At 44.5% G+C, this 26205-nt stretch overlaps 1 protein-coding gene across 6 annotated transcripts in view; it reads left to right on the forward strand.

Annotated features, from left to right (window-relative positions):
- WDFY4 (WDFY family member 4) overlaps positions 1-26205 on the forward strand; it is a 285720-nt gene that overhangs the window by 89106 nt on the left and 170409 nt on the right. For all 6 annotated transcript variants that reach the window (XM_032432234.1, XM_032432233.1, XM_032432238.1 and 3 more), the window contains 9 exons: positions 1757-1988; positions 3105-3250; positions 4284-4395; positions 5129-5319; positions 11114-11266; positions 17527-17600; positions 19857-20018; positions 20625-20716; positions 22404-22503. In XM_032432234.1, coding sequence (XP_032288125.1) covers positions 1757-1988; positions 3105-3250; positions 4284-4395; positions 5129-5319; positions 11114-11266; positions 17527-17600; positions 19857-20018; positions 20625-20716; positions 22404-22503 — 1262 coding nt within the window. The remainder of the gene's footprint in view (positions 1-1756; positions 1989-3104; positions 3251-4283; positions 4396-5128; positions 5320-11113; positions 11267-17526; positions 17601-19856; positions 20019-20624; positions 20717-22403; positions 22504-26205) is intronic.

A 26205-nucleotide genomic window follows, 5' to 3' on the forward strand; every position in this document is an offset into this window, starting at 1 on the left:
CTATTGGGACTTCATCAAGATAAAAAGCTTTTGCACAGTAAATGAAACAGTCAACAAAACCAAAAGACAACTGACAGAATGGGAGAAGATATTTGCAAATGACATATCAGATAAAGGGCTAGTATCCAAAATCTATAAAGAACTGATCAAACTCAACACCCAAAGAACAAATAATCCAGTCAAGAAATGGGCAGAAGACATGAACAGACATTTTTCCAAAGAAGACATCCAAATGGCCAACAGACACATGAAAAAGTGCTCAATATTGCTCGGCCTTAGATACTAGTCCTTTGATGTGTGATTTGCCAAAGAAATTCTCCTAGTCAGTAGCTTGTGTTCCATCTTCTTTCCCATAGGACTTTGCAGAACAAAAATTTTTATTTTGATGAAGTATAATTCATCAGATTTTCCTCTTACGACTCATGCTTTTGGTGTTAAGTCTAAGAACTCTTTGCCTAGCCCTAGATCCAGAAGATTTTCTTCTGTGTTTTTTTCTAAAAGTTTTCTAGATTTACATTTAAATCTGTTATCTCTTATGAGTTAACTTTTGTAGGAGGTGTTAAGTTTAGGCTGAAGTTCATTTCTTTGCCCATGGATGTCCAGATGTTCCAGCAACATTGGTTGAAGAGGCTACCCTTCCGCCATTGAATTGCTTTTGAACCTTCATCAAAAATCAGTTGGGCACTTTTGTATGGATTTATTTCCAGATTCTATATTCTGTTCTACTGATCTATGTGACTATACCCTTACCAAGACCACACTATCTTAATTATTGTAGCTATGTAATAAGCTATATAATAATATTGGTTAGAATGGCGCCTCCCACTTAATTCTTCTCTTTCAAAAAAGATAATCAAAATCACTCTTCTTTTTGAAAAAGAAGAATTAAGCTATTTGTTTAAGTTATTCTAGGGCTTGTACCTTCAAATATAAATTTTAGAATTAGCTTGTCTGTGTCTACAAAAGCCTTCTGACATTTTGATAGGAACTGCATTAACCTATAGATCATTTTAGGGAGAAATAATATTTTTACTATGTTGAGTTTTCCTATCCAGGAACATGGTATGCCTCTCCATTTATATAGGTCTTCTTTGATTTCTTTCATTGTCGTTTTTGAATATTTAGTATGTAGATTTCATACATTTTTTCTTTAAATATTTCATTTTCTTTTGAGCAATTGTAAATGATAGTGTTTTTAATTTTAGTTTCTGCATGTTCATTATCAGCCTGTAGAATGTGATTCATTTTTGTATGTTGATCATGTATCCTGTGACCTTGCTGAACTCAGTTATTAGTTCTAGGCATTTTTTTTTTTTTTTTGGTAGATTCTTTGGAATTTTCCACATGGACATGTCATCTGCAAATAGAGATAATTTTATTTCTTCCTTTCCATTTGGATATGTCTGTAATTATTTTAGTACATAAAACTTAATGGATGTGCAAATACTGGACATTTAGGTTCTCAGTGGAATGACTGGAACAAAAAAGATAAACATTTTAGTGGCTCTTAATATTCCTCATCAAATTTGTTTCCAGAGGCACAGTGTCAGTTTTTCACTCCCACCAGCATTTTGTAAACTGTTTTCCTGCATTGTTTCTCAGCTTTGAGAGTGACCTTTTTAATGTTTGTAGATAAAATAAGCTTTTACTTTTAGAAAATAAGGTATATAATTTTATATCCATGGGTGTTTATTTGATTAATTCTGAGGTTAAATCTCTCCCTTTCCCCCTACCCCCACCCTTTTAATTTCAACAGATGTTGTATATTCAGGCCTTACCAGGGCCTTTCCTTTCAATGGATCCATCTTCATTTGTGGATGTTTATGGATATATCGCTACCCCTCGAGTTTGGAAACAAAAGTCGTCATTAATATGGCGTCTTGGCCCTACATACCTCTTTGAAGAAGCCATCTCAGTGGACACTCTGGAAGTTATTAACAAACTTGGCCCAAGATACTGTGGTAACTTCCAAGCTGTGCATGCTCAAGGTATGGAGTGTTTTGATTTATAATGATCTCGCTGATACTCTTTTTTAAATGGACATCCAGTTATTTATAGCATATTTATAAAGAATAAACTCAGCATAGGTCAGTCATTAGGGAAGACCTCTGTAATTGGATCATTATAAATTTACAACCCAACATAATATGTCACAGAAAAAGAAATGACAATATCCTTTAGATTTCAACTCCAAAGCACATAATGGAGGAGAATGGGTAGGTAATACCATGAGCAAAGAAAGAGAGAAGAGAATGCGATAAATAAGTTACATTCCTTTTAATGAAGAAGCTTTTTAACTAAAGTATACTGTTGCCTTCAATTATTAAACAGGCAGACAAACACATCCACATTTCCATTATTGATTGCTGGCTGTTCAAGTAGGGAGTACTGCTCTCTGTGCTCTATCAAGTCAAGGGGGTCAGCTCCCATCTGGGAAGAATGATGAATGAATTTATGTACAGAAGACTTGTGCATAGTGAAGGGCGATTGAGCACTGTGGAGTGTTTCTGTCTCCAGGCCCCATGTCTTCTTCAAGCTTCCATTTCCTGTGGCAGATGGCACTGGCCAGAGCCAGGTGATGAGGTCAAGTCTAGAGCCAAAATTTTGCCCACTGGCTATTCAGGCCATGCAGTTCCAGTAGCACGCGTGGCTTTCCTTGACCCAGGGACCAGGGTGCTCATTCCAAGTGGAATGTTCACCATGGCATGTAGCTCATTGAAAATCTTAGGGCTTTCAGCCCAGTCTCTCTCTTTTTTTTTAATAAGTCAGCTTTCTTATCGCTCAGCATTTTGGTTTTGGAGGGTGAGGTTATATCATCTCCTCCTTAGATGCTTCAAGCTTCAGTGATTTCACACCTTGAATGCCTTTATTTTATAGTAGGGTTAATCCTGGGAGATTTATCCTCAGTTTTCTATAAGTGTCAGAGAAGCACTGATAGGGGCAAATATGTGACATAAACATACAACATACAAACGTATAATATAACAACATAAGACAGTCTCTCAATGATAGCTTTGCCATATAGCCATAGCTATTTATTTTACTGAGCTTGTACTTTCTTTTCTGTAAAGAGAGTAGAGGTGATCAAAGATGTGTTGTTTTAGGAGTGGACCCTGATATAGAAGTGACACCCCTGGTTGCAGAGGAAAGGGTTTCCTTTGGCCTTCACCTAGCCAGCTCCTCCATCACCAGTGTTACAGACATCAGAAACACTTACAGTGAGGTGGACAGCCGCCTGATTGCCAAAGAGGTATGACTTCTGCCTTCACTTGTTGCCCCCTTTTGGAATCATGATCTCATAGCTTGCTTCAGCTTTCAGTGCTTAAGTGAACACTAATTCATGTTTTTGCATGTGGAGACAGATACACACAGGCGTGCTGCCCATTTCATTTGTTAAAATAGCATATGCCTCTCCACCCATTAGCATCCCCTGAGACTAAACCTTTTATTTATAATTGCTCAGAGGAGAAAGTAGGTGCTCTTTATTCTTCACTGGAGAACAGGAACAAATGGAATTTGAAAAACCTTTGAGACGCCGAAAACACTATTGAGCTTCTCTTTTCTGGGTGCTACTGACCCCCCAATGCCGCAAAATGTTCTGTGAGTTGCCGTGTTTATTTTAAACAGCAAACTTGCAAAACAGCAAGCAGACGTGTTTGTAGATGAAGATGCCATTAGATGAAGTATTTCCTAATTCCTGCAGAGAGTGCTCTTTTGCTTAATGCTGATGAATTGGGGCAGATTTGTTTACATTTTCTCCACCCTTACAGACAGAGGGCCATCTCCCTTTACTGAAGAGGCTCAGTAAACAAGGGATGAGGTCTTGCTGAGCACCACAGCTGTGCTTTACCCACAGAGTACCCCGGACTCCCATCTGCCTAGCCCTCTGAGACCAGTGAGGCCAAGGCTGGCAGAGGCTAGACAGCCTGGACTGAGAAGGGGGCAGCCTGGCTTTTGTGGCTCCATTCCACCTCCACATGTCCTTGGGTCCACCTCGCCCTCATTAGCTCTTCACTGTGACATGTGGGACATCTGTGGTTCAACTGCGCCACCAGAGCTGTTTCCACATGACTAAGCCACAGCCTGGGTGGTGGGGCATGGGAAACCAAATTTTGGCTTCAATCTCCCTGACATTGGTTCATTTATTATTTATTCACTGACTTTCTCTTACTGAGGGCCAACACTGGACCAGGACTTGGGGTGCCTACCCTCCAGGACCTCATGAATAAAAGCTCTTCCATTCCAGCATGTTTCTTTGGACTAATTGTTGCTCATTTCTCTAGATGAACATTTCGTCCCGTGACAATGCCATGCCTGTGTTCTTGCTAAGAAATTGTGCTGGCCACTTCTCGGGTTCTCTTCGAACCGTTGGAGCTGTGGCTGTGGGCCATTTAGGTAGGTCAGGCCTTGACATTTTACTACTATTTGGGAAGATGGGCATGTGGCTGTCATTGCTTGTGTAGCCTGGACTTCTGAACGGCTATCCAGTGAGGGTGAGAGTTGGAGATTTAGCCCTGTCGGAGAGTTAGCCTTCCACGTTGCAGAGAGGCCAGCTCACCTTGCCACATCTGGCAGTTGCTAGTGAACTCAGCTTAACCAAGCTGGCATCTATGCACAATGGAGCCTATCTAGTGGGCACGGTGGGGCCCTTTGACAGAGGCGACGGTTGTGGTTGTTTGGGTAAAAACAACAGCCGGTGACTGCTGCTTGTTGTGCAGTTGGGCAAGAGCAGAGCAGCGGGTTGGTACAAAGTCCAGTCTCGAAGGATCTAGAGAGCAGACAAGAGCCCGGGGTTGTCTGAGCCACCAGTGGCCCGAGGCTCAGAGAGCTTGTGGCTCGCCCAGCACTCCGGACAGAGATAGAGGCGGTGATCTGAAATCCTCTGGGCTGTTTCACCTGTTTTGGTGACCCAGGAAGACCTCAGGGCAGGATCTCTCAGTGAGCTAAGACTTTCAAACCTCCCACCCTTCCTCCCACTCCCAGCCTGTCCCAGGTGCACAGGCCCCTTTACTGTGAGTGGAGGGTGGCACTGGCACCTGCAGCCCTTTTGCCCTCGGAGGCTTCCAGGGGACTCGCCGTTGCCCTGAGCCTGCGATGTATTGATGGAATGCCCCTTTGTCCGGCACAGGCATAAGGGTGTTCCACTCCATCCCAGCAGCCAGCAGCCTGGACTTCATTGGCGGGCCTGCCATCCTCCTGGGCCTCATTTCCTTAGCGACAGATGACCACACTATGTATGCAGCTGTGAAAGTCTTGCACTCTGTCCTGACCAGCAATGTCATGTGTGATCGCCTGATGCAGCACATCTGTGGCTACCAGGTAATCCCACCCTCCCATCCAAGCCTGTAACTCCCCAAGGAGCTGTCATTACCTAGGAGCAGGAAAGAGCTTCACTGGCCCTAGGGGACTTTCCCTCCAGGGTAACTTCGGTAACTTCTAGAGAAGGGAAACTAACAGGGAAGGGTCTTAAAGCCAGTGTCGCCACAGCAGAGGGCCAAGTGATGGTCAGGCAGAGAGGGACTCTGATCAGAATGGGGGTGCTCACCTGTATACCTGTAACTTTCACTGAATTCAGGAATCATTGGTGATCCACCTACTTTGCACCTAACGTGATAGCTAGGAGCCTGGGCAGAGGAACCAGGGTGCTGGGTTTGAATCTTGCCTCTTCCTCAAACTTGCTATGTAACCTTAGGTTACTTACCCTCTCTGCTTCAGTTTCCTTAATATCTCTATCTTAAGGAGATATTTGGTCAATATGAACTGAGTAAATAGATTCCATCCTCACCCACTATCTCACATGCTGTGTCATGGGGTTGTAGTGAGCACTAGATCATTTAATTCAAGTGGAGGACTGAGCATTATATCTGCAAAATAAGGGCTCCGTAAGTGCCAGCCATCTCTAGTTCTTAATCCCCTATGTGTAAAATGGGTATAATAACAACACTTATTTTGTAGGGCTGCGATGATAAAGTGAGTTAACTCATGCTGAGTGTTCAGAAGAGTGCCTGCTCAGAGTAACTGTGATTGTTAGTGCTGTTTACTATTTGCGAGGCCACATGAGACATGTTCACTGCCCTTGAGTACCTTCCTGCATGGCTGGAAGAAAATCATGAAGGACAGGACTAGTGTCAAAGTCTAGACAATGTCACTGGGGTACAAAGGCCATGGTGGTTCCTTGGTACAGCAGGAGCTAAGAGAAAGCCTCCCTGTCTCTTTGGCCCCCAAGTCAGGGTCTGAGAAGAAGAGAGTTTCTCAGGTACATGCCCCCTCACCTAGACTGTGGCCACAGCTGGACAGTGGCCCGTTCCTTCTGCTTCTCCCTTAAATCTCATTGATACCCGTCACAGCTCTACATTATAGACCTGATGATACCTCTTTCCTGTGCAAACCCTTCAAACGCACCCAGTCACTGATATAATATCCCAAACTCCTTATACTGGATTCTAAAGACCTTTAAAAACTGGACACCAACCTGTCCTTCCAACCCCATTTAGCCCCATTTCCTGTCCAGCCAATGCACCTTCCTCCCTGAATCCTGCATGGTCATGGATTGCTAACCACATCATATTACTTTGTGTACCTGTGTCCTGGGCTTGGAGTACCATCTCTCTCTCTTCCCCAGGTCAAGCTCAAATGGCAAAGGGGATCTCTCTTCTAAGCCCTGAGCTGAGTGTGTGGCCATCTCTTGGCTGCCCTTGGCACCGTGCATGTGCCCAGTCTTACTGCTCTTACCCGGTGCTGTAATTATGACTCTGCTCATCTCTGTGAGACTGTAATTGTCTAAAGGCCTGGGTGTTTCCTTATTCTTTGCCAGTATATTACTGAGACCAAACAGAAACTTAGTAAATATTTTAGTAATAAGTGAATGGGTGTGTCTGGGTTTATATTAAAACTCAAGATTTGGGGCTTTGGGGATATTAAAAGTTTTCTTTGACCATGTTGTTAAAAGCAGCATTAATGGGATGTGTTCCACTTCAGCTCATACAGATCTGCTGTGACTAGGGATTTTGGCAATTATTGTGAGCATTTCCAAAAAGGTACATATAGCACTTCCGGCTCTTGTGGGTTTATCTAGAAGGATAACATAAGACAAATACCAAAAAAAAAAAAAACCCAACCAACCAAACAAAAACCCAAAAAACAAAAAAAACCAACAAAAAAAGACAAATACCAAGATAATTTTAATATACATTGAATGCAGTAAGTGTCTGAGGTTCACTTCCAGAACTACCATGCTCTCTGTGACTTGGATGTTCTCCAGCTATCTTCCCAGAAACTCCGGTCTTGTGGAGATCTGGAATCCTCACTCACACTCACTGTGGCCTCCCCACCGCTAAGTGTAGGGCCTGGCGCATTGTGAATTCTCAGTGAGTGTTTTCTTTGCCTGAGCAGAGTGCCTTGAGAGAGATAATGTGCTACAGAGCTACAAAGGTGGCCAACATCACATGTAGGACCGTGTTGCTTGAGTTTTTCAGGAAGAAAGAGATGGTAGAGACAAGGAGTGGCCCATGGATGGAATCTATTTACTCAGTTCATATTGACCAAATATGCACTAAGAGCTAGGTACTGTGCCAGGCAGTAGGGATATGGATGAGTCCCGATATGGGACTCGATCCCAGGACCCTGGGATCATGACCTGAGCTGAAGGCAGACACTTAGCCGACGGAGCCACCCAGGCATCCTGGGAGGGTTCTTTTTAAGATGAGAATTACTAGAGCATTTTTGTCGGTGGGAAGATGTGACAGAAGAGAGAGAGAGAGATGGATGCAGCTAGGAGAGAAGAGCTGTCCCATGGAGGCATGTCCTCAAGAAGGTGAGTAGTGGGTTCCAGGGGCCACGTGGATGGAGACCCTACTTATGACAGGAAGGAGTGCTGGTATGGGAAGATGAGATCTGGTATGGGAAGTCGATCTGGTATGGGAAGATGAGAGCGTTTGTGTCTGATGGGTTCTGTCTTCTCAGCAGAGTGTGAAGTTGGTGGTGGAGGTGAAGGGAGGTTGGGGAGAGAGGAGAAGAGATGAAATCCTCACCTTTAGGATGAAGAAAACCAGCTTACTAGAAAAACAGAGTTGGATCACGAGGCCAAATGAGGACTGCTTTGGCATTTGACACTATTACTGCAAAGTGAAACCAGTCAGCCTGCGTGTGTGATTTTTCTCAAGCAACTTTCAACCATCCTAATTATGTCTTGGTGGGGGACTGGGGAGTGGTCAGATTTCAGATATATCTAAGAAGTGACTGGAGCAGTCTGGAAAGATAGTGAGTATTCACTGATCACAACTGTCTTAGGCAGTTGGGCTGCTTTAACGGAATACCACAGACTGGGTGGCTTATAAATAACAGAGTTATTTCTCACAGTTCTGGAGGCAGGGAAGTCCAAGATCAGAGTGCCAGCATGGTTGGGTTGGGTGAGGGCCCTCTTCTGGATTGCAGATGGCAGTTATATTGCAGAGAATATAACTTCTCATTATATTCTCACATGACAGAGATCAGAGAGAGGGAGCAAGCTCTCTTGTGACTCTTACAAGGGCACTAATCCCACCATGAAGCTCCACCCTCATGACTCCCTCTAACCCTAACTACCTCCCACAGGACCCACCTCCAAATAACATTGCATTGGGGGTAGGGTTTCAACACATGAATTTTGGGGGGACACAAACATGCAGTCTATAGCAGCAAGAAGACTTCCAAATAGCAGATTGGAGAGGATATCTGGGAGAATAGGGAGAATGGCTGGGTGGTGTCAGATCCAAGCTTAGGGAATTGAGTTGTGGATAAGATGGGTGAGAACCCGGATGCCAGTAGATGGGTAGGCAACCTGACTTTTGGGTGACTGAGATCAACAGAGACATAAAGCTAGGTGGGATCCCTCTCATTTAGTCTCTGAGATGGGTGTGGGCCACTGGGATCCCAGTGCCTCCGTTATGGTATGAATGTTTGCATGTTGTTGCTTCCCTGGGCCTGACATAGCAGAAAGGCACATCACATGGCTGCAGCCTAAGGTGAGATGCTGGTGCAGCTGGGCTCATGGGGATGTGGTGGCTTCCTGGTGACACAGCAACATTTATGGGATGGTTATGAATGCAGAATTTGGTAAAGGGGAATGAGAAAGAGCACAAAGAAATGTAGGAGGATAAATACCTAGTAGTGCAATTGCTGGGTCGTATGGTAGCTCTATCTTCAACTTTTTGAGAAACCTCCATACTGTTTTCCAGAGTGGCTGTACCAGCTTGCATTCCCACCAACAGTGTAAGAGGGTTCCCCTTTCTCCACATCCTCGCCATCATCTGTTGTTCCTGGCTTGTTAGTTTTAGCCATTCTGACTGGTGTGAGGTGGTATCTCATTGTGGTTTTGATTTGTATTTCCCTGATGCCGAGTGATGTGGAGCATTTTTTCATGTGTCTTTTGGCCATTTGGATGTCTTCTTTGGAGAAATGCCTGTTCATGTTTTCTGCCCATTTCTTGACTGGATTTTTTTGTTTTTTGGGTGTTGAGTTTGATAAGTTCTTTATAGGTTTTGGATACTAGCCCTTTATCAGATAAGACATTTGTAAATATCTTCTCTCATTCTGTAGGCTGTCTCTTAGTTTTGTCAACTGTTTCCTTTGCTGTGCAAAAGCTTTTTATCTTGATGAAGTTCCAGTAGTTCATTTTTGCCTTTGTTTCCCTTGCCTTTGGAAACATGTCTAGCAAGAAGTTGCTGTGGCCGAGGTCAAAGAGGTTGCTGCTTGTGTTCTCCTCTAGGATTCTGATGGACTCCTGTCTCACATTGAGGTCTTTCATCCATTTTGAGTTTATTTTTGTGTATGGTGTGAGAAAATGGTCCATTTTCATTCTTCTGCATGTGGCTGTCCAATTTTCTCAACATCATTTGTTGAAGAGACTGTCTTTTTTCTATTGGCTATCCTTCCATCTTTGTCAGAGATTAGTTGACCATAGAGTTGATGGTCCATTTCTGGGTTCTCTATTCTGTTCCATTGACCTATGCGTCTGTTTCTATACCAGTACCATACTGTCTTGATGATTACAGCTTTGACATACTGCAAACAGGTTGACAAACATAATGATTCAAAGGGGCACATGCATCCCAATGTTTATAGCAGCAGTGTCCACAATAGCCAAAATATGGAAAGAGCTCAGATGTCCATTAACAGATGAATGGAGAAAGAAGATGTGGTGTGTCTGTGTATTTTTTTAAATGGAATATTACTCAGGCATCAAAAAGAATGAGATCTTGCCATGTACAATGACATGGATGAAGTTAGAGAGTATTTTGCTATGCAAAATAGGTCAATAAGGGGAATACAAATATCATATGATTTCACTCATATGTGGAATTTAAGAAACAGATGAATATAGGGGAAGGGAAGGAAAAATAAAATAAGATGAAAATTGAGAGGGAGGCAAACCATAAGAGACTCTTTTTTTAAGATTTTATTTATTTAGTTGACAGAGAGATAGAGAGAAAGCACAAGTAGACCGAGTGGCAGGCAGAGGGAGAGGGAGAAGCAGGCTCCCCGCTGAGCAGGGAGCCAGACGTGGGGCTCGATGCCAGGACCCTGGGATCATGACCTGAGCTGAAGGCAGCCGCTTAACCGACTGAGCCACCCAGGTGCCCCCATAAGAGACTCTTAACTCTAGGAAACAAACTGAGGGCTACTGGAGGCAAGGTAGGGGGGATGGGGTAACTGGGTGATGGGCATTAAGGAGGGCACTTGATGTAATGAGCACTGGGTGTTATATGCAACTGATGAATCACTAAACTCTACCTCTGAAACTAAAAAAAAAAAAAAAGAAATGTAGGAGGAAACCAAGAGAGAGTGGCATTCTGGAAACACAGGGGGAGATTTTCAGGAAGAAACAGGGGGACCCTAGTGAGAGGTCAAGTCACACAAGTACACAAGTACAGAAAAGTGGACACTGGTGGGAAGCAGCCACAGAAGTTGGTATGTGTTTTTCCACTGAGAATATGGGAATGAAGGAGGTAGCACCGAGAGCAGAGGGCTTGCAGGCTGGGCTGACGACAGGTGCTGGTGGGCACAAGCAGGTGAAGGAGAAAGAGTTCTAATGATGCATTCACCAGGAAATTGCTTTGTGTTTTAACTTTTTCAGATAATGGCTTTTCTCCTGAGGAAAAAGACCTCTCTCCTAAACCATCGAATTTTTCAGCTCATCCTCTCGATTGCTGGCACTGCAGAACTAGGCTTCGGGTCATCTGCTGTCACCAACGTTGGCGTCTTTCAACACATCCTCTGCAATTTTGAGGTAAACTGGAGACTGGACATTAGCCCTGAAGGAGTGGGTGTGTGTGATGGTAAAGAACATCTGGAGCTTCCTCTAAACTCAGCAGGCCAGCTTCCTCAGTAATCATGAGGGTAGTGAGAGGGAAAGCCTCAAAGGCTTTGGAGCCCAGAGGCCTGGGTTTGTAATTAATAAGAGACCATCAATGGGCTGTGTGGCCTTGGGCAAGTCTCTTGATTTCTCTGAGTTCTAGTCTTCTCGTGTGTGAAATGGGAAACATCACCTCTCCCTCACAGGCTGGGGGGTCAAACCAGATAGTATCTGGGAACGGATTCTAAAACTGTAGGGTACAGTTATATATATATGGGCTTAAAAATACATATACCCCAATTCCTTTAGATGGTGCTTTGCTGTTGACAAATACTCCTTGAAAGTGCTGACTGAGAGACCCTGAGGGCAGGCCTGAGCCTAAGTGGGGGGTACTGCACAGAACTTTGGGTGGGTTGCTCTAGTCACAAAGCACCATTTCCAGAGTACCCATGGGGTCAGGCACGGGCCATGTCCTGGAGACATGCTGATAACCAGGATCCAGCCTCTCGACACAGCTGCCTGGGCCCAGGACATGACCAAGTGACACTACAATGTGCTAGACATCACGGCGAGACAGGCACAGGGCATCAGGGGAGTGGGGTGAGAGCACAGTCCTTTCAGATTTGCAGATCAGGACTCTGGGGCTGAGTTGGGCAGAATGCATTCAGTGGGGGAACATTCCAGGTGGAGTGTACGCTATTTGCACACAGGAGGGATGGGAACAACCATGGGGATGTGAGAGCAAGTGGCTTGGAGGGTGCCTGCAGGGCTGTCTGTGGCAGGGAGAGGTGAGGCTGGCTGGGGAGGGAGTTGAGACAGGTGGGAGATGCTAGGCTGCATGACAGGATGTGCGCTTTAGCCAGTTCCTGCTGCAGTCCTTGGAAGGATTTAAAAAGTGGATTTTCTTAACTTAAAAAATGCTACATGCTTAGTATAGAATATTTAAATTTTAAGTATTTAAAATTACAGAAAAGTTGACCATTGTCAACTTTTAAGGCATTGCTTTTTGGTACTTTCTATGCATAATATACATATATTTTTATATCATAGTCATGATCATAGTGTAGATATATTTTAAGTCCTGCCTTTTCTCACATAACAGACATTAAAAATATTTATTATGGACTCCTCTTTTTTCTTTTTTGGTTAAAATACTTTGAATGAAAGGGAAAAGACACTTGTCTGCTCCTCACATCTGACTATGTTAGGAAGCTCTGGAGCCTATGCCTTTGGAGGAGAAACCATCAGCCAAGCAAGTCGCTAGCACAACCCTTACTCTCTCCTCAGAACTCCAGTTCCAAATGCTCCTGCGTTAAGAGTAAATACCATGTCTCATTACAAGATGGAGAGATAGGGAGAAACCCCCCCTAGAGCTCATCTCCCAAAGTCTGGGGCTCTAAGAACCAGACAGTGGCAAAGACACAGCCCTGGTCCATGGAAAGGCAAAATGGGGAGGAAAAGGGCTTGAGAAAGGAAGATGAGAAACATGCAAGGGGCCAGGGAATAAAGGAGGGAGGTATTTAAAACTAGAAACACATGAGTGCTAGGAAAGCCCTTATGACCTGTGCTCCACTGCTGCACACCAGGTCACTGTTAGTCCCAAAGTGCATTCGTGAGACCCGTCCAGTCAAGAATTCAAGGTCCCCTCCATCACATCCTGCCCTTTCTTAATCTCATAGGCTCCCAGCAAGCAACACTCTTCAACTCTCCATCACTACTCCTTCAATGACCCTCACCAATAATGCTTGTTAAAGATCTGAACTTCACATTTAAAAGCATTTTTTATGGACTTTTACAAGATTTGTTCTGAATCAGAATAATATCTGCCTTAGAGCAAGTTCCTGGTTTCTTCACCATTCTCCTATTGTCAAAGTCTTAGATTTTCCCCCTATATTGTTGTTTTGAATAAATGTTATTTTGTTGTTTTGTGCATACATTTCCCCTGCTTTAAAAACTATTTCCTTTGAATAAATGATCAAAGTTGAATTACTAGGTTAAAGGCTTTATAGATAAGTTTTAGATTATTGCTAAGTTTTGCGAAGCTCCTGATACCTAAGGATGTTAACAAAAGAATGACATGTTAGAATTTTATTTTAGGCCTATTACCCTGGTGGCAGGAGCCCAAGGCAAGGGAGAGTGGGTTGTGAGATTGCTACAGAAATCCAGATAGAAGATTTTGAAGCCTGAATTTTGGCAAAGACAGTGGGATAAAGAGGATTAATGAAGCTCATCATTCGAATTAGAAGTGATTTAGAACTGAATGAAAGGAACACACTGTATAACACTGCATATAACAAAGCACTGTGGGGGGGGGGTGCTGGTGAAAGCTAGATTTAGAGGAAAATTTATAGGCATCAGTGTATATATATTAGAGAAAAGAACATTTAAAATTAATGAACAGAACTTTTAGATCAAGAAGTTAGAATGAACAAACAAAAATGGAAACACAAAACCCCAAAGAAAAAAACAAACAAAAACAAAATTCAGAGAAAGAAGGAAGGAAAAAGAGATGAGAACATTACTTAAGTAGGAAAGAAACAAACGTAGAAAGGATCACCAAAGCCAATAACTAGTTCTCATAACACAGACAGACCTGTTGAGATTGGCTAAGGGGGGAAGAAAAACAAACAGGAGGCACAACTAAATAATATTAGGAAGGAAAGGGAAGAATAACCACAGAGGAATGAGCAATTAGAAAGGCAACAAGAAAATAGGATCAGCAACTTGGTGCCAATAAATGTGAACACTTAGCTCATTTGAACAATCTCCAAGAAAATTTGTTTCCAAAATTCACTCAAAAAGAAATAAAAACTCAAATGGTCCCATAACCATCAAATAACAGAATCACAGGTTTAAAATCTTACAAACAACATCCATAAGGCAAGTCCAGGCCCAGGGTGTCTGTAGGGAAGTTCTGCAGTCAGGAAATGGGCCATTCCAGCCTTATCAACTCTTCCAGGCAACTGGAAAGAGAGCACTCCCAGCTTATTTTATGAGCCAACCTTGATTGCAGAACCAAAAAAGGACACTATGGGAAATGAAAAAGTACAGGCCAATCTTATTCATAAATACAGCTCCAAAAATCCTAAATAAAATATTAGCTAATTGAACCAGGCCCTGGATCTGGGTCTGAAGATATGGATGAGAGGGTTATGCAGGAAGCCAGCCAGGTGTGGAATATAGGCTCCTAGTGCACTAGAGGAAAGGAGACATGCATAAATGACCTCACTACACTGATAAACAGGACAGCATGCCTTGGCTGCATACCTGTACCTTCCAAAATGCTGTGGCTGAGTTCAGGCAGCTTGGCTCCAAAGCATGTCCACCAGCAGCCTGGCCCAGAAATTACCCGTGGAGGAACCCACCACCCTCCTGCTGCCTGCTCCTGGAATGACCATGGGTACCACCCCACCCCTCCCTGAGTAAACTTTTAGGTAAGCTGGTGCTTTTAAAGCTGGAGTTAAGAAAACAAGCAACCCATAAAAACCAGAAGCTAAAAAAAAAAAAAAAAAAAAAGGAAAACAAAAGGAAATGAAATAAAATTTAAAGATTAGGAGGACAAAATTTCAAAAAGAAGAGAACTTTTCCAAATGTCTGCCTCTATCAAGTAAAGTAAGGGCAAGGATGTGTTAAGTTGTAGATTTTGTAATTTGTAGGACTGTGTAAAATTTGGAAGTCACTTGGAGGTCAACTGAAGGTCACTGACAGGCCTAGGAAAACATAAGTAATGGGGTCAGAAGTGAGGTGGAGGGAGGAGGATGGAGTCAAGACAGTCAGTGGGCTTTTGAAGAAGAAAAAAAGAGAAGAAAATAGAAGGGAGGAAGTTTCAAGACTTAAGGGACGTGAGTCTGGTTTTAGGTTGAGGAGGAGAAAGCAGTAGAAAAGGATGGTTAAAAATACCAGTGGGAAAATCACTATTGATGGGTCAAGTCCTTCCCACTATTGAGAGGGAAAGTTTAGAGATAAAAGAGTGGGTTACAAGAAAAAGGGTGGGTTCCATGCATGATGATTGGGACAGACAGTTTAAAGGGAAGAGGGAGACAGGAAGCTGAGAAGCAGGGGAGGGGCAGGAGGTTGAGAAGCAGAGAGAGATAGGAAGTTGAGAAGTAGGGAGAGACAGGAAATTGAGAAGCAGGGGAGAGACAGGAAGTTGAGAAGCAGGGGAAAGGCAGGAGGTTGAGAAGCAGGGGAGAGACAGGAAGTTGAGAAGCAGGGGAAAGGCAGGAGGTTGAGGCTTTGGGTTCCTTGAAGAAGGGATAGGCCAGCCCATTCTGAGAGTGAGGTGGTTCCAGAGGTGGGGAGAGGGCAAAATCTGACGTATTATCCATTTGATATTTAAAGAAATCTAATCCAGACATCTCAATGCAGTTCTCAGTACAGAGGTTATGTGACACAGGATAATAACCAAAAGATTCAATTATCCATGTTTCCCAAAATTCACATACTTGGTATTATGTAATTTCTAAAGAGCTAGGCAGCCTCCAATGTGTGTGGCAGCTTTTTATTGTTCTAGTGCTCTGGAAAGGAAACAGGAATATGCTTCTGTGGGAAAGGTAAGGGCTCAGGGGCACACAAGATTGCTTGGTCCAATCTTACTATCTCAGTTCTCCCGGCACTGAGTCGGGCAAAGCATTTGCTCAATGTCTGACTTCATGAATGAACGTTCCAAGTGTGCAGGCTCTTGGACTCCTACACACTTGCATGTTGGGGTGCCGTGCCTACCTACCCCCATCCCTACTGGGGCCACATCAGCCCACACCAGCTCTCCCAAATGGCAGCTGCCCTCTTCTGTGTACGCCAGGCAGCGGCTGTGCAGACAGGAGCTGGAAATCGGTCAGTGTGCTTCTGGCTTAAGAGCAGTCCACTTATCCACTTATTTTACCTTGATTTACTTTGCATTCACTCTTTTAAAAAACTTGATGGGTCCTTATTAAGTGCTCTCTATGTGGCATGTGTGGGGACTAGTCAGAGGGGTGGTCTCTACCTTCATGGGCCTCCTCAGAAACTTGAGTCCTTTGAGGCTCCTTTGCTTTCACTCTGAAGTAAGAGGATGGGGCCACGGTCACCTGCTTGATTCAAGTGAGGTCGATTATTGACCCTATGGGTCATTGTCTGCAGGAGATGCCTGTGGGAGCACAGTGAGGAGACAAGAGGATGGACTCGATGGTCAGGCAGACCAGGCTTTGAAGCCGGGCTCTGCCAATTAGAAACCGTGGGGCGCCAGGCAAGTTTCTGAGTCTCTCTGAGTGTCACTCTTCTTAGCTACTACATGCGGATAATGATACCGTTTTAGGACTTTGCAGGGCACTTCTTGCCTCTAGAAAATGGTCTCATTTGTATAAGTGTGAGCTCTTTTAGCTGCTCCGTGAATGCACTCTTACAATCCCACATCAAACCTTCTCCATTCTGGGCCCTAGGAAATGTCAGTATTTGGAAATAAGAAACAGTAGAGTTCTCTAAAGGGGAACAGACAGGAGACCTGAAGGCACGCCATCCACTTTGCCCCAGCAGGACGGTTAGCAGCTGCATTTTGTTTACTGTGAATGAAAACAACCTGAGTGATAAAGTTCACTCTTGGAATCTGAGTGCGTTCCCTTCAGTGTGCAGCTCGCAGTGCGGCCGTGCGGGAGGGGAGGGGGCTGCGCTGCAGGTCTCACGGAGGAGGGGACTGAAGAAAGTGATGTGTGCACAAGTTGGGTGCATGCTCGCGGTAGCATCAAACCAGACAGGCAAGACTCATCTTCTCATTCCAGTCCTACCGCTTGCTGGTGGTGAGTGGGACCTGTCCCTCAACTGGTCTGTCTCAGCCTGTTTCCTCATCTCTCGCTTGGGAAGACTGGCACTTGCCTTCCAGGCTCCAGTGAGGATGAGCTGCATTTGGTGTGTGGTTACAGGGGCTCCAGGGCTGAGGGCCAGACACAGGTCACGGCAGGTGTCCTTGGTTCCAATCTAGACTCCCACTGAAGCCCTGGGCAGCAGCAGAGATGGGGAAGAGAGAAATGGTGTCTGAGCTTTCCCCCGGGAAAGGCAGCCTCTAAGTTCTAGGTGTTGGGAGAGCTGGTCTGATTCCTGAGCTGCTAAATGGTGTTAGTGACTTCAAGCGTAAGGAGAGTGTGCTCAACCCTGTACCTGCTCACACTGCATGGAGTCCCTTCTTCACACACATCCTGGTTTCACTCTGTGCTTGTCTCCAGCTCTGGATGAATACTGCGGACAACCTGGAGCACTCCCTCTTTTCCCACCTTGCGGAAATCCTTCGATCACCAAGGTAGGCCAGGCTTTGGCAGGGTGGGGGCTAGAACTAATGGCTTCATACCAAGAAGGGGAACCGAGGGGGTGGGACAGGAAGTGGCTCCGCAACCACGGCCTTCTCCCATTTCCAGAGCACTGAGTTCCCAGGTGGCAGCACGTCTGTCTCAGTCCATGTGGGCTGCTGTAACAAAATATGATAGATGGGGTGGCATATAAACAGCAGAAGTTTATTTCTTACAGTTCTAGGGGCTGGAAGTCTAACATCAAGGCCCTGGCAGATTCGGTGTCTGGTGAGGGTCCCGCTTCCTGGTTACGAGCAGTCTTCTCCCTATAATGTCACCTGGTGGGAGGGGTGAGGGCTCGCTGGCATCTCTTTTATAAAGGCACTAATCCCATCACGAGGGCCCCATTCTCATGACCTGTTTACCTCCCAAAGACCACACCTCCAAATATTGTCGCACTGACGGTTAGGTTTTAACGTATGAATTTTGGGGGGGCACATTCAGTGTGAGGCAGTGTCCTTCCCAGTGGCTCACGTATGTGGGGCAAGTCTCTCCCCTGGTGGATTTGGGCCCCAGGAGGGGACTCTCCAGATCTGCAGCTAGCACCCTCTCGGGGCTCAGCAAACGAAAACACTTCTGTATGTCCCATTTGACCCTCAACCCACTTTCCCTCTAAGTGACTTCTCCAAGTCACTTTTTAAATTGTTCAAGGCTCTTTTGGTTGCAAGTGGTAGAAATACAATTTAAACCAACTTAGGGAAGGAAGGAAGAGAGGAAAAAAGGAAGGGAGGAGGGAGGGCAAAAGGAAGGTTGAGAAAGGGGATTTTATTGGCTCATACATTGGAATGGGGCATATTTTCCCACGTGGCTGGGTGACGCTCATACTGCTCCGTCTTAGACCTGTCACCCATCTTGTCCATGCTTTCTTCTGTGCTGGCTTCATGTGGGCAGACGGCACGATGGCCTCCGCGCAGCTCCTCAGTGAATATCCTCGGCCAGCACAGGCAACACAGAGGGCTTCTTTTTTCCTCCTTAGTCTCAGCAATAGGATGGAGTCTCACTGGGCCATCTTGGGTCATGTGGCATGACTTCACTTCTGGAAAGGGTGGAGGGGAGTTAGAACGTGGTAGGCCCCCAAAGAAAACCAGGGACTGGGATCAGAATAAGGGAGAAGGGAGGCAGGAAAGCCACCATAGCAACCCATCTCCTTCCTCACCTGTCAGGCTGGTCACCCCCACATCCACCTGCCTCCTCATGGAGGGCTGTTTCAACTTATCATTAGCACCTTTGATGTTTTTGGATATATTTGTGAACATCTTTTCACTCAGTCACTCACTGGGTGTCTATTACAAACCCATTCCATTTCATACTCAGTTCTTAGTGCTAGAAGTTCAAGAAGAAAAGGACAGTCCTGTAGAGAAGGAATACAGACAAGCAGGCCTCTTAGTTCTGTGATAAGAGCACAAAACACATTGGGAGCTTGTAGGTGGATGAACGCACACCTTCCCTGTTAGGCTGATGAATACAAACCACACACAGAACTGGGCTGGTTCTGCCTCTGTGTCTATCAGGAATGTGGAGTTTGGCAGAATTTATCCTATTAGTACTGACAGGACAGCTCAAGAAGGAGCAATCCACCCCAATTCACCCTCCTTCATCTTCCTTTTTTTCTTTCCCACTTTCTTTCTGTGTTTGTTTCTAAAATATGGACACTTATCCTGGGAGCTGTTTTCTTTGGGCGGGGGGAGAATTTACTGGAAATTGAATTTGTGATTATCCTAAGAAGGAGGATGTGGATGCTTGAATTCTGTCTTTTTCCCCTTTGACTCTCAGTGGCGTGTTCATCCACTTTGTGGTTTGGGGCAGGCAGGAAGAGCACACACCCAGACAGACTCACCAAGGGCCCTGCGCTCCTGGCTGTTGGGAAGTGTTCCGCGGTCACACACGAGTCTGCTGTCTTTGTTCTGAGTTTTCTGAGACTGGCATTAGTTTTCCCCGAGGCTTAGAATTTAAAAGTCAATAACTGGGGGTTGTCTTTGAAGGCAGTTTCCGGGGGTGGAAGGGCATGGGAGGCTCATCCCTGAGCAACTCTGGCACTTGGCAGACACATATTCAATGGGTGTCTGACAGTATTTTGATGAGTTGCCAAGAGAGCATTGGTGTCAGAGGGCCACAGAGCAAGCCCAGCCTAGGAAACCTTTTTAGCAGAAACACAGCAAATTTGGTTCATTCCAGTAAAAGCTTTTACTGCCTCTCTCCTGGGCTCACAGGGAAGGACCCCGGAATGCTGAAGTTGCTCACCAGGCACAGCTTATACCCAAGCTCGTCTTCCTTTTCAATGAGCCGGGCCTCACCTTCTCCAAGATCCCCACCATCATTACCATCCTGGGCTGTCAGCTGAGGGGCCACTTCAGCATCCAGGACTTGCTCAGGTACTGTGCCAGGCTTCCCAGGGGGATGGGCAGAGCCTTGGGACTATTTCACAAGCGAATATAGGCCCCAGTTCTCTCCTGACCACACTCAACCCAGCAACATTACCCTTCAATGCAGTGACAGATTCCATTTCCTTGGAACCTTCTAGAGGTTCTGTTCAGGGTGGAGAGTTGAGAAAAGGGGTGGGTCTGTTAGACCCCCAGCAGGGCTATGTGCTCACTGCTCCCTGGTGCTCAGACACACTTATTAGGCCAAGAATTCGAGAATTTCCATGAGCACAGTCATCCTCATCAGCCATTGACTCAACAGGTCTGCTTTTTGCCAATTTCCCAAAGGAGGGTCCCAGGTGGCATGGTATTTAGCCTGTTCCATCCTCATTGATATCTGTTCTGTTGATCTGGCAGAGCCAGAGCTAACTGCTCTGATGAATCCGGCCAGATTTTAGAAGTCTCTGGAAACATTGCATTGATCACAGAATAACATGATTCGTCTCAAACCCTCCCTTGAAGCTGATTTGGGTGGATCTATGTACAAAACCTTTATATGTGTTGAGCAAACATGGGTTGAGCCCACCACTGAATGTATCCTTTTCTCTCTACATTAAGAATTGGGCTGTTTGTTGTGTACACCCTCAAGCCTTCTTCAGTGAACGAGAGGCAGATCTGCGTGGATGGGGACCTGGACTCCTCAGTGCCTGGTGAGAAGACCTTTCTGACACCAGTCTGAAGGCAGCAGGATGAGCCTTATGGAACCCCTGAGAGCCACCTGTCATGGGGCCATTTGGTAGAGGGAAGGGCTGAGGCAAAGGAAGGGGAAGGTACCCACAACTGAGCAGTTGTTCCCAAGTACTGGCTTGTGAAGTCATAGTTTTTATGAGTAGGGTTGCAATCAAATCAAATTGTATATTCTTCCTTCACAACCTGGAATGGCTTCCAAGACCTCCAGGATAAAACTCAGTTCCCTATAGGGCAATAGGTGGAATCCTTCATGATCTAGTTCCTGCCTACCTTCCTGGTTGAATCTCTCCTACCCTTGCTCCCCTGATGAGCCCCAACTTCAGCACTCTGAAGCACCTGCACATCCTAGTGTGTGATGCTCTGCCCTCCAGCCATGCTTTGCATGTGCTGTTCCCTTGACAGAAATGCCTCCCCGGTCCCACCCCACTCCGTGCTTCACCCACTGGAGGCAGAAATGCCTCCCCAGTCCCACCAAGCCAGTTAAGTCACCTCCTCTGCTTCTAAAACCCTTGGGCTTACTCTAATGCACAGGTTTGTGATTTGTTTCTTTGAGTTTCTCTCCTCCCATCCGGGTGCAGAACAAGAGCTCTGTCATGTTCCTTCTGCTAGGGCAGGTGTGAAGGGAACCATTACTGACCACTTTGTCCTGGGCCCTCCAGATCTGATGGGAGCCTCTAGTTACCTGTGGCCACTTAAATTTAAATTTTAATTGATAGAAGTTAAATACAATTAAAAGTTCAATTCCTCAGTCACACTAGTGACATTCCAAGTACTCACGAATCACATGAGGCTAGTGGTTACTGCATCAGACAGGGGAGATATAAAACATTCTTTTTATTGCAAAAGATTCTATTGGACAGTTACTCAAACTAGAAAAATTTCTCATCCTTAGGTCAAACCTGAATAGTAGGAATTACTATTCCCATTTTGCAGACAAGGAAACAGAGTCTCAGAGAGATTAAGACCTTTGGGGCCAGAATCCAAGTAGAGAGAAATCTGACCCCACTTCTCCAAGCTGCCTCATCAGTCCTATTTCTGCAGCATGGTTTGTGTGCCCTGAATTGGTTGTAAAATAACCGGCTAACCAAGGGAATGAATGAATGAATGGATAATGGGACAAAAGTAAGCTTATTTAGTCACCCCTCCTTCTTGTATGGACTTCATTCTGAACTCTGAAATTCAAGCTCCGTTTTTAGTGTGACATCGGCATGCTGAAGGCCTAGCCTGGAAGCACATTGAGAACAGGAATTAAGATCGAGTACTAAAAGTCTCCACCACTCTGTTCCCAGCGTCTCCCATAATTCCCAGTATGTAGTAGGTGGTCAAGAAATGTTGCAGCCTATGATAATGGAAAAAAACATTCTTCTACTGGAAGATAAATATGACCTTATTTTTAGGATTTTTTTTGGGGGGGTTGCTGGGAAGCATCAAAAAAATCTCCAGTTAAAGGGAACTTTAGGAACATTTCCTGAAATTCTTTTTAAGCATTGCATAGAAGTCTAGACTCAAATGCCAAAATTTTGAGTCTCATCCATGCCTAAATTCCTGAGTGAACTAAGCATTTGGTGAATACGATTGCTTACTGCAGCAAATATTATGTCTCTTTACATCCGTTTTCTCTCAAATCTGAATTTCCCTTTTTTGTAGCTGGAAGCCAAACATCTGGAAAGACAGTCTGGCTCAGAAACCAGTTGCTGGAGATGCTGTTCAGTGTAATATCTTCCTCCCAACTTCATCTGTCCTCTGAGTAAGTAGCTCCAGGAAGAACGATTTGGCATGAGGTTGCCTCATACAGGGTGCAGTATTAAAACCTTTTCTTAATGAAAAGTTTAGCATCTCCGAGTCGGTTTTCTGCAGTGTGTTTCCTGCACCAGTCAGAAAGAAAATTATACTCTCTCCACCCAATAATGCAGACCTTGCCCTAAAATATTCTGATGCAGATGTGCAATGGGCATGAGTAACTCAGAACAGATTTGGTATAATTACAATAAGCTCCTTTTGTCACCACTGCTATAGTGTAATTGTTATTGTTTTGGCATTTGTGACAATTACTGATTTTGATGTCCTGTACTTGGCAGACAATAGAATGGAGAAATGGTTAGCCTAAATAACATCTATCAAGGAAAAGGCTTGCCAAATTCTTCTGCTATTTACTGTCAGTTTTTTAGTTATTTTTCCAAGTTGGAAAAAGAAGTATCTGCCTTCAATTAACTTTAAAACAATGTGTAACCCCAAAATTGCATTAATGCTCTCCCCTTGACTGCTTGCTTTATGTCCAACTCCGGAGTCATTTGTTCAACAACTATTTCTTGAGCAACTACTGTGTGCCAGACACTGTTCCTCACTCTGAGAATGCAGTGCTGAGGAAGTCAGTCTAGATACTTGCTCCTGCTGAGTTGCCATTTTCGTGTGTATGTATGTTGGGGGACAGAGGAATGGGGTAGGGAGTCACCCTTCAGTAAAACAGCCTTGCAAGTAGTGCTTTAAAAGTCTGCATTCCTAGGGGCACCTGGGTGGCTCAGTCCGTTAAGCGGCTGCTTTCGGCTCAGGTCATGATCCTGGGGTCTTGGGATCGAGCCCCACATCCGGCTCCCTGCTCAGCAGAGAGCCTGTTTCTCCCTCTCCCTCTGCCTGTCACTCTGCCTACTTGTGCTCTCTCTCTGTCTCTCTCTCTGTCAAATAAATAAATAAAATCTTTAAAAAAAAAATAAAAGTCTGCATTCCTAGAATCTAAGCATGGTAGAACTGGAAGATGCCCTGGAGATGAGCTAGTCCAACTCTTTCCTTTTTCATCTTTTTGAATGATAATATAGTGTAGTGCTTAAGCACTGGGGCTCTGATCTCTGGACCTCCTGGGTTCAAAGCCCAGCTCTGCTTCCAGAGACTTGGGGAGGTTAGTTAAGCCTTCTATGCCTTCTGCTTTTCTATCTGAGGATAAAATTAGTACCTGCTAAAGATGGAAGTTAATATGTGGGTAGCCCTAAGCACAGTGTCTGGGATACTATAAGTACTCCATAAGCTAACTGCTATCATCATCATTATCTCACCATCACTGCCATCATCGTCATCATCATAATCACCACCACCACCATCACCATCACCATCATTATCATCATCACTACCACCATCATCATCATCACCATCACCATCATTATCACCACCACCATCATCGCCATCACCATCATTATCATCATCACCATCACCATCATTACCATCATCACTACCACCGTCATCATATTATTACCATCACCATCATTATCATCATCATTACCACGATCATCATCACCACCACCATCAACATCAAGAAAAATGACCAGAGCTCAACAAGAGCCCTGCCAAAGTCATCAAGTTAGTCAAAAGAGGCAGGGATAGAAGAGAGGACAGTTTCTTGACTCCTAGCCCAGTGGCCACAGCCTCACTCCTTAGTCTGGCAGCTGGCACTGAGAACACTGTCCAGCAAAGATGGGCCCTTCTCTGGCTCCCAGGAGGCAGAGTCCTTTGCTGAGCCATTAACCCTGAGGTTTGGTTGCCCACCTCCCTGTCCTCCAGTCCCTTCTAGCAAGTTTGTATTCTCCAAACTCATCATTTTTAAATTAATTTTTGAAAGTGACAGTTAAACATGTATTTTGCCTAAACTGATAAAATTGCATAAATATTTTTTAATTAATTTTTTTGATATGGTGTTCCATGATTCATTGTTTGCATATAACACCCAGTGCTCCATTCAATACGTGCCCTCTTTAATACCCATCACCAGGCTAACCCATCCCCCCACCCCCTCCCTTTTAGAACCCTCCGTTTGTTTCTCAGAGACCATAGTCTCTCATGGTTTGTCTCCCCCTCTGATTTCCCCCACTTCATTTTTCCCTTCCTACTATCTTTTTTTTGTTTTTAACATATAATGTATTATTTGTTTCAGAGGTACAGGTCTGTGATTCATCAGTCTTACACAATTCACAGTGCTCACCATAGCACATACCCTCCCCAGTGTCCATCACCCAGCCACCCCATCCCTCCCACCCCCCCACCACTCCAGCAACCTTCAGTTTGTTTCCTGAGATTAAGAATTCCTCATATCAGTGAGATCATATGATACATGTCTTTCTGTGATTGACCTATTTCACTTAGCATGATAGCCTCTAGTTCCATCCATGTTGTTGCAAATGACAAGATTTTTTTTTTTTTTTTTATGATTGGCTGCATAATATTCCATTGTATATATATACCAGATCTTCTTTATCCATTCATCTGTTGATGGATATCTTGGCTCTTTCCATAGTTTGGCTATTGTGGACATTGCTGCTCTAAACATCGGGGTGCACATACCTCTTGGGATCACTACATTTGTATCTTTGGGGTAAATACCCAGTAGTGCAATTGCTGGGTCGTATGGTAGCTCTATTTTCAAATTTTGAGGAACCTCCATACTGTTTTCCAGAGTGGCTACACCAGCTTGCATTCCCACCAACAGTGTAGGAAGGTTCCCCTTTCTCCGCGTCCCCACCAACATCTGAAATTTCCTGACTTGTTAATTTTAGCCACTGGTGTGAGGTGGTATCTCATTGAGGTTTTGATTTGGATTTCCCTGATGCCAAGCGATGTTGAGCACTTTTTCATGTGTCTGTGGGCCATTTGGATGTCTTCTTTGGAAAAATGTCTGTTCATGTCTTCTGCCCATTTCTTGACTGGATCATTTGTTCTTTGGGTGTTGAGTTTGATAAGTTCTTTCTAGATTTTGGATACTAGCCCTTTATCTGATATATCATTTGCAAATATCTTCTCTCATTCTGTCAGTTGTCTTTTGGTTTTGTTGACTGTTTCCTTTGCTGTGCAAAAGCTTTTTATCTTGATGAAGTCCCAATAGTTCATTTTTGCCCTTGCTTCCCTTGCCTTTGGCGATGTTTCTAGAAAGAAGTTGCTGTGGCTGAGGTCGAAGAGGTTGCTGCCTGTGTTCTCCTCTAGGATGTTGATGGACTCCTGTCTCACATTTAGGTCTTTCATCCATTTTGAGTCTATTTTTGTGTGTGGTGTAAGGAAATGGTCCAGTTTTATTCTTCTGCATGTGGCTGTCTAATTTTCCCAACACCATTTGTTGAAGAGACTGTCTTTTTTTCCATTGGATATTCTTTCCTGCTTTGTCAAAGATTAGTTGACCATAGAGTTGAGGGTCCATTTCTGGGCTCTCTATTCTGTTCCATTGATCTATGTGTCTGTTTTTGTGCCACTACCATACTGTCTTGATGATGACAGCTTTGTAATAGAGCTTGAAGTCTGGAATTGTGATGCCACCAGTTTTGCTTTTCTTTTTCAACATTCCTCTGGCTATTCGGGGTCTTTTCTGGTTCCACACAAATTTTAGGATTATTTGTTCCATTTCTTTGAAAAAAGTGGATGGTATTTTGATAGGGATTACATTAAAAGTGTAGATTGCTCTAGGTAGCATTGACAT

Source organism: Phoca vitulina, unplaced genomic scaffold, assembly GCF_004348235.1.
Source record: "Phoca vitulina isolate PV1807 unplaced genomic scaffold, GSC_HSeal_1.0 scaffold48, whole genome shotgun sequence".
Classification (NCBI taxonomy): Eukaryota; Metazoa; Chordata; class Mammalia; order Carnivora; family Phocidae; genus Phoca; species Phoca vitulina.